Source organism: Manacus candei, unplaced genomic scaffold (genome assembly GCF_025592945.1).
Source record: "Manacus candei isolate 608988 ecotype Guabito, Panama unplaced genomic scaffold, ASM2559294v1 h1tg000017l, whole genome shotgun sequence".
Taxonomy (NCBI): Eukaryota; Metazoa; Chordata; class Aves; order Passeriformes; family Pipridae; genus Manacus; species Manacus candei.
This window is the reverse complement of record NW_026138065.1, coordinates 18,122,220-18,134,246: the sequence shown is the minus strand read 5'-3', so window position 1 is coordinate 18,134,246 and position 12,027 is coordinate 18,122,220. Positions and strand designations below refer to the sequence as shown.

At 36.3% G+C, this 12,027-nt stretch overlaps 1 protein-coding gene across 5 annotated transcripts in view; it reads left to right on the top strand.

The window, feature by feature from the left end:
* Window positions 1-12,027, top strand: part of MTA3 (metastasis associated 1 family member 3) — a 132,818-nt gene that overhangs the window by 93,459 nt on the left and 27,332 nt on the right. For all 5 annotated transcript variants that reach the window (XM_051783138.1, XM_051783140.1, XM_051783137.1 and 2 more), the window contains exon 16: window positions 1,909-2,055. In XM_051783138.1, coding sequence (XP_051639098.1) covers window positions 1,909-2,055 — 147 coding nt within the window. The remainder of the gene's footprint in view (window positions 1-1,908; window positions 2,056-12,027) is intronic.

Sequence of the window (12,027 nt, the reverse complement as noted above, 5' to 3'; positions counted from 1 at the left end):
AAAAATGGGACATGTTAGAAATCTGCTGAGTGCTTGGCATTCCTAAACTTTTTTTTATGAAAAGCGGATGAATACTGCAGTGAATGTCAGTAAGAAGCTTTCATCTAATTAAGTGGTGAGAAATTTGGTGACACTAAACTAGCCTTTAGCTGCATGCCCAGATCTACTGCTCTGGAGAGATTACCTGTACCCTCTCTCTCTACTTGCCTGTGCTTTACCCTGCTCTATATTTCTTATCTGACCCTCTTGAAGTTTCTTGTATGAGGGTGTTCATGCTTTGAGAGTGTGCTGGCAAACTCCAACCAAACCAAGGGTGAACAGTTAAGCAAAGTGATGTGAAAATTTTCCGCTGTGAAAATTGTTGGCTTTGTCTCCTCCTGGCATGCTGTTCCTGGTACAACCTGACCAAGTCGTTGTGGCCATCCTATTCCTTTCCACTCCTTTGGATACTGATGAAACTGTTGGGCCTTCCCACCTTTATGTATCTACCTTTTAAAAGTTATCACGACTTCTTGTGGCTCACCCCCAGCCTCCTCTGCATCCCTGTGGGATGGGCAGGCTCAGTATCTGCCAACTGCCCATGAGGGCTCACCATGACAGTGAGAGAATGAGGCAGGGCAGGCAAGTGCTTGGATGTCGGGCTTCCTTCAGAAATGCCAAGGAGGAAAAACATGCTATTGCAATGGACTTTGATTTTATGCAATGGTTTCTCTTCCTTTGCAATGATAGCTGTGAATGGCAGAGGCTGGAGAGTCTTCTTGGATATCTGACCTCACTGTAGATTTTGCTTATTCCCAGCTTCTGTGCTTTTTGTATACAGAAAAGCAGAAAGAAGCACTCTTCAAGAGTTGTAAACCTGGGCTGCATGTGAGAAAGTACTCTCCTGATCTGTGTTCCAGCCCCTCTGCCCTCACCTTCTCAGCCCAGAGGTGAGACAGAAGTGTCTTCTGCTGCGTGGGGACATTGAGTGGCTGGTGTAATTGGGCTGCGAGTGCCTCATAAGCTGCGCAGTGCTGGCAGCTGGTGCCCTGTGGCTGTGTCAGAAGGACAGGACCTGCCCTCAGGCATCTGACTTCACACACAAATATGGGTCTGCCCAAGGTTGTGTGCAGTGGTGGCATTTTGAACCCAAATGTGTGATGGGAATAAGTTAGTTGGTTCAGCAAATTCCTGATGAAGAACAAGCAGACTCGACTGAGGCTTCCTTTTGCCACTTTTGTCTGGCAGATAAATGAGAAATTTCCATACAGCTGTATCAGCTCTTGGCAAACACAGCAGCTGCCACCCTGAAGTGTGCTGGCCAGATGCACTTTGCTACCTGTTACCCTCTTTATTCTTCTTTCTCCTGCTGTGTGAAACACAGAATGTTTGAAGCTCCCCAGTAATGAATATATTGGAGTGTTCCCATTCCAGTTTTGGGGTAGTTTGAACTGCAGAGCCCTACAATGGCTGACCTCCTGGCTCTCCTGCACCTTGTGACTCCTACGTGGGAGGATCCCTTAAAGCTTCTTATTGTGAGAAAAAATACTGAATAGCTTGAAGTGGTTTCACTATAGTAAAATGCTTTTATTTCCTTCTAAAAAAAATCTGTAGGCGTGTAGCTTCAATACAAACCTCAAAAGGGTAAAAAAACATGTTTATTATCTCTTCAACCTCTCAAATCCTTATACATCTGCACTGTAGTATTGAACTTGGGTAATTTAAAGTGATATAGATTTTTCTTACTTGGAGGACCTGTGGGTATGAAGACTTATATTTGAAGTGTTGTTCAAGCTCCTGTAAACACACAAGTGCAGAAGAAAATGTCTTTCACTGAAAATCAAAAGTAAATTTAATATATGAAATAGACTGGTTTTCTTTATTTTAAAATCAAGTACATATAATTTCTCTCTCTCTTTTTTTTCTCAGAGATACATCCTGCTGTGAAACCAAATGTAATCAGGTCAACACCAAGCCTTCAAAGTCCAAGTGCAAAACGATTACTTGCACCCTCCAATCACTCTTCATTAAGTATTTTGGGAAAAAGAAACTACAGCCATCATAATGGTCTTGATGGTATGTGAAGGAATATAAAAGAAATACTCTTTAAGTCTCTGAATTGCAAAACTTTCTGTGAACCTGAGATGACATTAAATAAAAAGGGTACAGAGTTAAAAAAATGTAAGATATGGATAGCATGTTTATCACATCGATGCAATGGATGGTGGTGCTTATTCATTGAACAAGGATATATTAATGCTCTCTCTTACCAAAACTCCGTTTACCATTTTTCTTGATAAAAAAAAAAAGACAAGAAAAGAATAAAACAAATTTGATGAAGGCAGAGATGCAGTATGTTTTATTTTGATGACTCAGCCATTTCCCTTGGCATCGTGTTCAGTGCTTGACAACCCTTTCAGTGAAGAAATTTTCCCTAATATCTAAACTAAATCTTCCCTGACATAACTTGAGGCCATTTCCTCTTGTCCTATTGCTTGTTATCTGGAACAAGAGACCGACCTCCCTCTTGCTACAACCTGTACATTTCTTCTCCAGAGAAGACTGTAGCAATAAGATCAAGGTAAACATTATTATGATTAAGTCCCTCCTTATGTCCCTGTAAGGGGGCATGCTTCGAAGTCTGTAAAATTTTTTTTCTACTTAGTTCTCTTCAAAGTAAAGAGTGTATAAAACCAGTCATTAGCCACACTGATTAGTTCGTATCAAGCAGTCAGCTAACTGTGTTAAGGCAATTTGCACAAAATAACATCTAATTTGAAAAATCAGTATTGAGAACTGTAAGTCATTGCTTTAGGAGATAACTATTTCTGGCTTATCTATTTTCCATGAAAACAACATACCGGAAAGCATATATCCTAAGTAACTGAAATCTGTATTATTTTAGTGCAAAAAAGACTATTTTAGTACTTGAAAATGGTTATTTTGATTCTTATCCTTACCCATTTCTTTACTTAAAGATGGCGAAGTGTAAATAAAATGCAACGAAAAAGTAACAATCCGATAGGAATGGTACTCAACAAGCACAGGTCCTCTGTTCCTTTTGACTTAAAAGCTTTTACCTTTAATATTTACCATTTACCTGTTCCTCTGGTTCTTGGTAAATATAAAATATATATTTTTGGTTGTAATTTATCCAACTTCTCTTCAGAACACAGCAAACAATCAGCGACCAGATCAACTTGGGAAATGGTGGTTTCTGTGTAATTTCCCTGACCACAGTGTACTATTTGTGCAGTGAAAGGTTTTGCCAACCCCCCGAGTTTTTGTGTTGCTATAAATATACTAAAAAGCTGTTTTGGTTCCAAAATGCTATTGATTGGTTCAGGATTTGTTGCATTGTATCAACTAACAGTATCCAGAAAGCCTGCTATGGAGATGATGACAGATTCTGTCTTTCAGTGCATGCTTTGATGAAATGAACTAACAAAAAGGAGCACAGGAGACTTACATTGTCTCATTTCTCACTATTTTCATAATGTTATTGACATAGTAATGTCTGCATGTTCAAGTTTACTTTTTTCCCACCAGTATTAGAAATTTGTTATAAGGAAACCATATAGATATGTTTACTGAAGATATACAATAATTTACAGCATTCAAGTAAATGTTGTTTGGGGTTGTGCAAATATATATTTAGACTAACATAATTTAAGTCAGTCTTACTGCCTAGGTGAGTTACATATTTTGACAGAATTTGTTATTAAGCAAATTAATAATTATTGGTTTAGAATATAGCAGTGCATTATGGAAATGGCACTTTTTTATGCCTCTATGGGGAATTGGGGGAAGATTGAGAAACATCATTAATATTTAGTTAAATGCTTTTAAGAATAATAAACAAGAATATTATTAGCATTTATTATAGGAATCTTATGTTGGCTTGAGTTTTGCTTTTAGCCAATGCAGCACAAGATTCTGTGGTGAGGAGTCAGGAATTTCTGACTACTATTGCTCCATCTTTATCAAGAATGATGAGTGAGCTCATTTATCTCCTCACAAATGGGGGTGTTGTGCCCTGATATCTTGCTATTGAGTGTCAGTTGTGAGAGATGTAGTTGTATGCATGAACCCTTGTGTAAGTCATGGACATAAATGAAATTGCTCTACTTAAGCACTGTATGCATGTGTATGTATGTAGCTAGACAGAACATTTTGTAGGTTTCTGTGTCCCTTATTATAGGAGGAAGATTTTTGCTGGATGGTATTAAAAAAGTGGTTTTCATTTTGTTTTCAAACAGCATCAAATCCAGCATTCTGTACGATGTAGTGAAAAATTCCATAAAGTGTGGGGGTTTTTTTGGTTTGTTTTTTTTTTCTGTTCTGATAAAAACAAGTCAGGGTACTTTGGGAAATTTTTGTATAATAAGCTGATGCTTTTAACTACTCTGAGGTGCAGTATGTCAATTGCTGCTGAAATTAAAGCCAGCATAAGATATTTAAGTGGTTCTCTGCAGTGAAGACAACCTTTTTCAAATGGGAAAATTCCATCTTCAGAAAATCACGATGCTGCAGAATGTTACGTGTATCCAGTTTTATGACTGGAGTTGATTATGGGAAGATTTAGGTGTGACTGTAAAGTGCTTTGCAGATATTTTGAATCTGATCTTTAAATTACAGTGTCTGAAATTATTCTGAGCAATTACTTTCCCCCACAAGCTGCTTAACTGTGAGCAGCCGTACGTCCAAGTAGTCAAGTTCCACGTCAGCCTATTGTTTTGGCAGGGTGAGTAATGATAATTTTGCTTATAGTATTTGGAAACATCAAGTAGAGATATTTTACACGAGAATAATCTCTATCATCTGGCACACATTTCCTTACCTTTACATGCATCAGAACCAGAATATCCACAGGATGTCCAAGATATCAACGTCACTAATGAGGTACAGAAATCAGCCTGTGCCTGTTGATGCCAATTGCGTGATTTGTGGGCAGAAATAAGAGAACTGACTGTTCATTGCTGAAGAGACTTGAATCAACAGTCCTGATCCTCCTCTCTTCCCTGTCCAGACCTTTATTGCTGTATTTCAGGCTGAGATGTCCTGGTGCCTTCAAGAGGATTCTTTCAACAGTCAAATTTCTGTTCCTATATATACTGAAGTGTGCAGCAGATACGTGAAGTATCTAGGAATGAGGCAACAATTTTGGGATCTGTTTTTCTAGGATCCCACATAGGCCCAGAAAGATGAAGTGATTGGCAATTGTCAAAGGGAGAAAGACCTCAAAAAAATGTACCTTCTCTCTTAGATGCTTTTTTGGTCAATCCTTCTGTCTCTGCTTATGACTGATAGTATTGGCTATTCAGGAGATAAGCAAGGAAGAAAGGCTTATTCTTTAATCCTATTTTGCCATGGGGAATTTGAGACTCTCTTTTGACAAACAAATAGCTTATCAACCTAACTGACAAGCAGGGAGACTGGAGCCTTTCCTGCCCCAAATTTTCTTGGAACAGAAAAAACAATTCTAATATGTGCTTCATCGTGTGTTCACGTAAACCTACGTGAAAAGGTGTTATAGGGAAGGAGTTTTCACTGTAGGATGGATTTTTTTTCAGCATTGTGTTGTTTTGTCTCAAAGATGTCTGATTGTTTTTGTCACAATACTACTTTTCGATAGAGGTGGAGATGTTTGGCTGTGGTGACAGGCTATAAGCACAGATGGCATACCAAGAAACACCTAGCACTTTATTACTTTAAATTTTCTTTTACACATTAATAAACTATATACCAAAATTTTATAAACCTCATTTAACATACCATCAATTTCCAACTGAAAGAGAAGAAATGAGCAGTGATAAGCAAGATACTTTTGCCATTTTGTCCATGCTGAAACACAAAGTATGATTAATAATGAGTTTTGTATACTCGGTCTTCCCAAAAGTGAGAAACAAAGGTTGTATATTATTCCACAGTCAATTTTCCCTCTGAAGTTTACTTAGGACATCTGCATTCTAGCTTTGGTCCTTGATATAGCCAGAAAATGTTTTGAAATATTTAGCTACAGATCTCTTAGTCAAATGCGTGCACTGATATTAATGGAAATGCGAGCATGGATAATAGATCTCAGGAAAAGTTGATGTTGTGTTACTCTCATTTATTGGAGAAGCAGAGGACTATGAAAAGGGTGTTTGTGACTCTTAGTTATTCCCCAAATATATTATTATTATGCTTCTATGAAAATGTTAAGAGCCTTGTCCTGCCTTTCTCTATAAAGTCATTAAAACCATCTCTGACCCTCAAGAGATGGACCTAACAACCTTTTTACTTTTAATTTTTGCAACTTGCAAAGGAGTAGCCAATTTCTGTCTATTTTCACTGTCCAGTTGGAAGCAATAATTTTAAATATTTATTAGAAAACTAAAATGCTCTAAAACTTGCATTACTGTGGTCAGAATATTCACTTGCTTTTTCTGAGGTACAAATGATGAAATTGAGGATGATGAACTAGTGGCAACCTACAGAGCCCAAGTACTGTGCCTAGAAAATGATACAGACCTTAATTAACCCAGGGTGTTGACATTGTCAATAATTTATAGAACTAAGCTACTGCATCTCATGTTTGCATGTCTCAAGTAATTTTTTTCCCCTTATTTAAATTTTTGTATTATGAAACAATGAGTTGATGATTCCCCACTTCAGTCTTCATTCCTCCAACCCCAGTGATGCAAATGGTATTGTGATTTAACACAAAAAATAATCACCTAGGAGGAAAATATTTTTGTCCAAAAAAATAAAGAGAAATGTCTTTTCCCCCTTGACTTTCTTAAAATTGAGAAAATTATTTATTGTCTTACAATGATAAATGTGTGGTGATCATTCGCCTGCATTGAATTCAGTTCAGTTATCTCCCAAGTATTTGAGATTCTTTGATTACAAATAAAAGGACAGTCTTCCATTCTGAAGTGTCTGAAGACTGCCCCAACTGCAGGATATTTTTCAGTGGGAGAAGATAAGCAGTGAAGTGCTTGGGAGGAGCAAAACCATTTCTGCAAACCCATGTTTCCTTGAATTTCCTTTGGAAAAAACTGTTCCTAAGCATTAGCATAGCACTGTATTGTGGATTTTTTTAAATATATAGAGAGATTGTGGGGTTTTTTTGCCAAAGTCGAAATATAATTTCCGTTCAACTGAAATGCTCAGCTTTACTGTATCTTGAGAAATGGGAGTTATTTCCCAGGGTGCAAGTACACTAGGAATTGCATAAGGTATTATTGTTATTTTATTTTTTTTTACATTGATTTCCTTTCTTTCAAAAATGTGTCTTTGGTTGTGTAAGGCTTCTTTGCCTAGAGTTGATGCACACAAAAAAAAAAAAAAAGGCACAAAACTAGAATCACATTCAGGCTTTAATGCACTAGTTTGAGTGTACCATAGATCATTTCCTTTTTGTTGTACGAAGGAAATGAATGCTTATGAAAAGATTAGAGTGTTGTATTCCTGAATTCACCATTGCAACATGTGCTTCTGATAACACTGATGACAGCAGGGATTAGAAAGAGCAAGGTGTGTGGGATGGCAGATGGAGGAAAGGGCACTTCATGGTGAACTGCCCCATTTCTGCTGTTGAATCGGTGTTTCCTTTTTAAATATACAGGTAAAGTGTAGACATGAAACTGCAGTAACACTGACTTCTCTAATTGGCAGAATAAATCAGCCTTTAAAACAGCAAATGGCAACAACACTATAATTAAGTTAGCATTTAAAACACAATGCAGATAGCCAGAACTTCATTCCTGGAATCACTACTTTCCCCTAGTATTATTTTAAAGAATTACAGTTGCAGAAAGAGAATCCTGTTTGTTGGGTAACAGGATTAGCAGCATATTACCTCATGAATTACATGTTCTGGATTCAAGATCTGGAGTTCATACTCAAAGAGCTTCTGCATATGATTACTGTCAAGTAGCTTGATTATTTTTCGTAAGCTGTGATTGCAGAGCAATAGTTCTTAACCATTTTAGTACATAATGCAATAGGGGAGGCACCTTCAGAAAGTGCTTAGGCAGTGGAACTGGAAAGTTCCTGTGTCTGGGGAAAAGGCTTTGTGGTAATTTTGTATGTTTTTTCTTTTATTCATCTGTATATTGTTTCTCCAGTGTTTAAAATTTCTCTCTTGGCAGAATAAGGGTCTTTCTCAAACTCAGTATTATTATAACACACATATATATATATATGTATTTATTTATTTTTAATAATGCTTTTGAAGTAAAAATGCCACTTAATCCATTGCTACAAACTGGTAGGGAAAAATATTTGTGTTTGGTTACTTAAAACATTCATAACCCAAATGGAGAAGAAATAACAAAGCAGTCTTCCTTCCTCAGCTTATTTCCCAAGGTGATCCATCCTGGATGAAAAGAACCTTTAAAGTCTTATGCACCATGACAAGCTGAGATGTTACTAGGATTAAACAGCTCTGCTATTGCCAGTCTGCCTTTATTTTCCATGTGTAAAATTACATTATATTCAAGCATATTTATTCTGGAAGGTTTAGAAATAGGACACCTTTTACCCATTAGTATAGTTGATGACCCCATTAATATAAAAGAGAAAGAAATTATCAGAAAACTAAGTTTTCTATCAGCAGAAATAAAGAACAGCACATATACAAATAACACATGAACAGCTGGAAAAGGACTGGAGTGACATTAAGGATGTGGGTTCTGTCCTGGCTTGAAGAACTGTTAAGGGAATAAAAAATAACACATTACTGGGGAATACTATGTACACTTGAAATAATTCTGTAGCTGACACAATCCTTTAGCAGTGCACTTTTTCTGATTTAGCCTTGAATGGTTTCACAGTGGGAAATTTTATGGTCTCATAGTACCTGTAAACAGGGAGAAACACTTGATTGATCAGAGTGGTTGGTAAAGCACGTTTTAATGTGAAGAAATTTCTTCTACAACTTACTCATTTCTATTTGAGTTCAAATAAATGTGTTGTAGAAAGAGCACAGAAGCATCTTAAGGAGTTTCAGCTGTTGGCGCATCAGTTTCTCCACCATAATACATTTACAAACGTCAGCACTGAAGTTGCATTTACTGTAAACCACTCACATCACATCACCAAAAGCTCTTCTTAGTGATGATGATGTCTGGCCATTTCTGTTTAAAGTGGAGCAATCCACTTCACTGGCAATAAGGTGAGAATCATTCTGTATCCTGGAATTCTCTTCTACTGAAGTAGTGCAAGTACAGATCACTACTTTGCACAAAATCATTTGCTGTAAGAACTCATTTATAAACCAGATGTCCACTGGTGCCAGTTTCACTGAAATTCAAACCCGATTATTTCAATTCCCTAAGGCATTCTGAAACTTGGCAGGTAAAACTGAAAATCCAAAGTTTTGTTTTCTGTTCTGTTGGACACCAAGATATTTGTGGTTTTTAAATAAGCTCTGATGCCCTTAAGCTTCACTGGTGTTTGCATTGGGGTGCAGACTTTTTGTGAAGGTTTCAAATGCTGCGTGACTGCCTTTTTAAGCAAGGGCTTTCTTTCTTAGTTGCCTTAATTAAAAGTTTTCCACAGAATTGGCTGGTGTGTGTTCATGCATAATGTTTTGCAGAACCCTGCCAAGTCAGGGTGTAATTATTTTCTGGAAGAAATCAGTATCTCCTCAATTCTAAAATCTGAATGTTTGTGTATCAGAGTATATAGGAGTTTAATTTGAGTAACAATGGCACCTTAATTAGTAGTCTCTGCTAGACCCTAAAATCTTTTTACTATGTCTACTTATTAAATAGTTCTTTCCCTACCTTTTGATTTATGGATATACTCAGGTCTTTGATGTTTGGCAACTTAGATGATATGTCAGTATCTACAGCAAGAAAAATATAAGCAAAAAACAGAATGATTTTTATTGTATGATATAACACAGGGATATTTACAAATAGAGCAGATCTTTCTTCACTCCTGGGTTTTATTAATAGGTTATCAGTATGGTAATATCCTGAAGTTAACAGCAGCTGGCATTGAATTATCAGTGTCCATCAGGTTTTCTTCAAATATACACTGTTTAACAGCTTTCAGGTACATTCAGCTGTTCCTCAGTTCATTTTAGGAAGATACTCTCACTCAGTTGTCTGTGGAACTGAGAGGGTGTCTGAGTATTTTGGGAGAATCATGGCTAAGCATAGTTTTTATAGATTTGGCATAGAAAGCTATGCCAAAAGTATGTCACCTCTGGGTAAGAGGGAAGGTTTTATTATTTGTATCTGAATATAAAAAGTGTGAATCTTTGTTTGTTCACTGTGATCATTTTGGGGGTGACTGAAAGTGCTGTCTAATGTATTTCTTCTATATTTCAAGAGAGAAACAACCTCTTTTTGTTTAACCTGATAATTCTGCCTAAGCTGAGGATTCCTTGGGAAATGCAGTTGTGCTTTTGGAGATAGATTGGTTGGGTTTTTTTTTGGGGTATTTAGGCTTATAAATGGAAGGAGTCTTAAGAGTTTTTCAGGTGGCTATAGCTCCATGAATGCAGTCTCTGGTTTTTCTCAGGAGCAGTCAGGTCCTGAAATATTATTTTACCAGTGTGTCAAAAAATAAGTAAAGTTGTCATAACAAAAATAACTTTACTGTGAAGATAAAAACTTAACATATTATAGAGTTCTTCACTCTACTGAGATCTTCTCTTACTTTATAAGAATGCCAAATATGTTCAGGTATCGGGAAACAATAGACTGTCACAGTATTTTGGTTTTTGTACCAGTTTTAAAATTGTCTGGAAGACTGGTGATCTAAATGTATTTTTACATACAATAATTTTTTGTGTGAAAAAAGAGAGGAAGAGAGGAATTCACAAGTAAAATATTGCTGGCTTTAGGTAGGTATTCACATTACAGCACCTTTATTAATGTAATATTAGTGATATCTTTTTTTTAAATGATTGAGGAGGAAGACTTGTACAAATGTAAACATAAACTAGATACAGAAATTTCTGATGAATATTGGAGTTTCTAAATAGTTTGAGACTATTAAATTTGGTTTATCTTTGTTTCTATCAGTGACTGAATGATATCTTCAGACTGGTTAAGATGACTCCTCAAAACAAAAGAGAAATATCAGTTTGAGAGTTTAATTACCATTTTTTTTTTCCAGAAAAAGATGTGCAACTGTTCTTTCTCATGTTCTTTTAATCTCTTTAATACTATTTTTAACAATAACAAAATCCCCGGAGAATTCTTTGTCTAAGTGATGCCAGTTGGAACCCTTCTAAGACTGCCAATTTGAAACCAAGGCAAGAATAACAAACCCATTGTAATTATTGTATATTTATCTCACTTGCAGGACTGAGACTTTGCTGATTCAATTCATGCAGAATTGTGTACATTTTATGCAGAACTGAACATAATGTTGATAACTATCTTATCCTTAAGAACTCTGTCTGCTAGTGCCAATAAGATGTCTTACCCAAATTTTTGAGTGAGTCTGTGAGACTGCTAGCAGCATCATCTTGCATCAGCAAGTGAATTTTCTTGCAGGTTTCTAAACTGTTTATGAGGATGTTTCATTGCTGAAGTTGCACTGCTTTGAAAAAGAACAATGTCTGTAATATGTAAACTGTAGTATTTTAAAGCCAAAGAGAGATTTCTGTTCTTGGGGAAAGAAAAAAGCAGAAGTAATTTGAGTTAAACAACAGGGTAAAATCTGTTACCTATTTGTCTAGTAGTGAGGAATTTATATAAATATAACTGTGAGTTCGCTTGACAGACTCTAGATTTATCATACAGGAGAGAATAGTTAGCATGTTTGGATGTTACATCTCTCAATATACTTGTTAGTTTCAAACTGAGCATCCATCTCAGAATTCTCATAGAAATGGTTGTCTAGTTTTATAAAACCTTTTCAAATGGGAACAGTAATGGAATTATCTGTATTTCTTTCTGTGGAGCTAATCCTCCATGTTAAATGATGCCATATGTTAAAAGCAAAATGAAAAAAAAAAATGCTTCTTGAAACATGAATTATGAATTAGTTCCATTTTTATATTTTCTTGCAGAAGAGGGTAATTAAGCAAAGAGAATG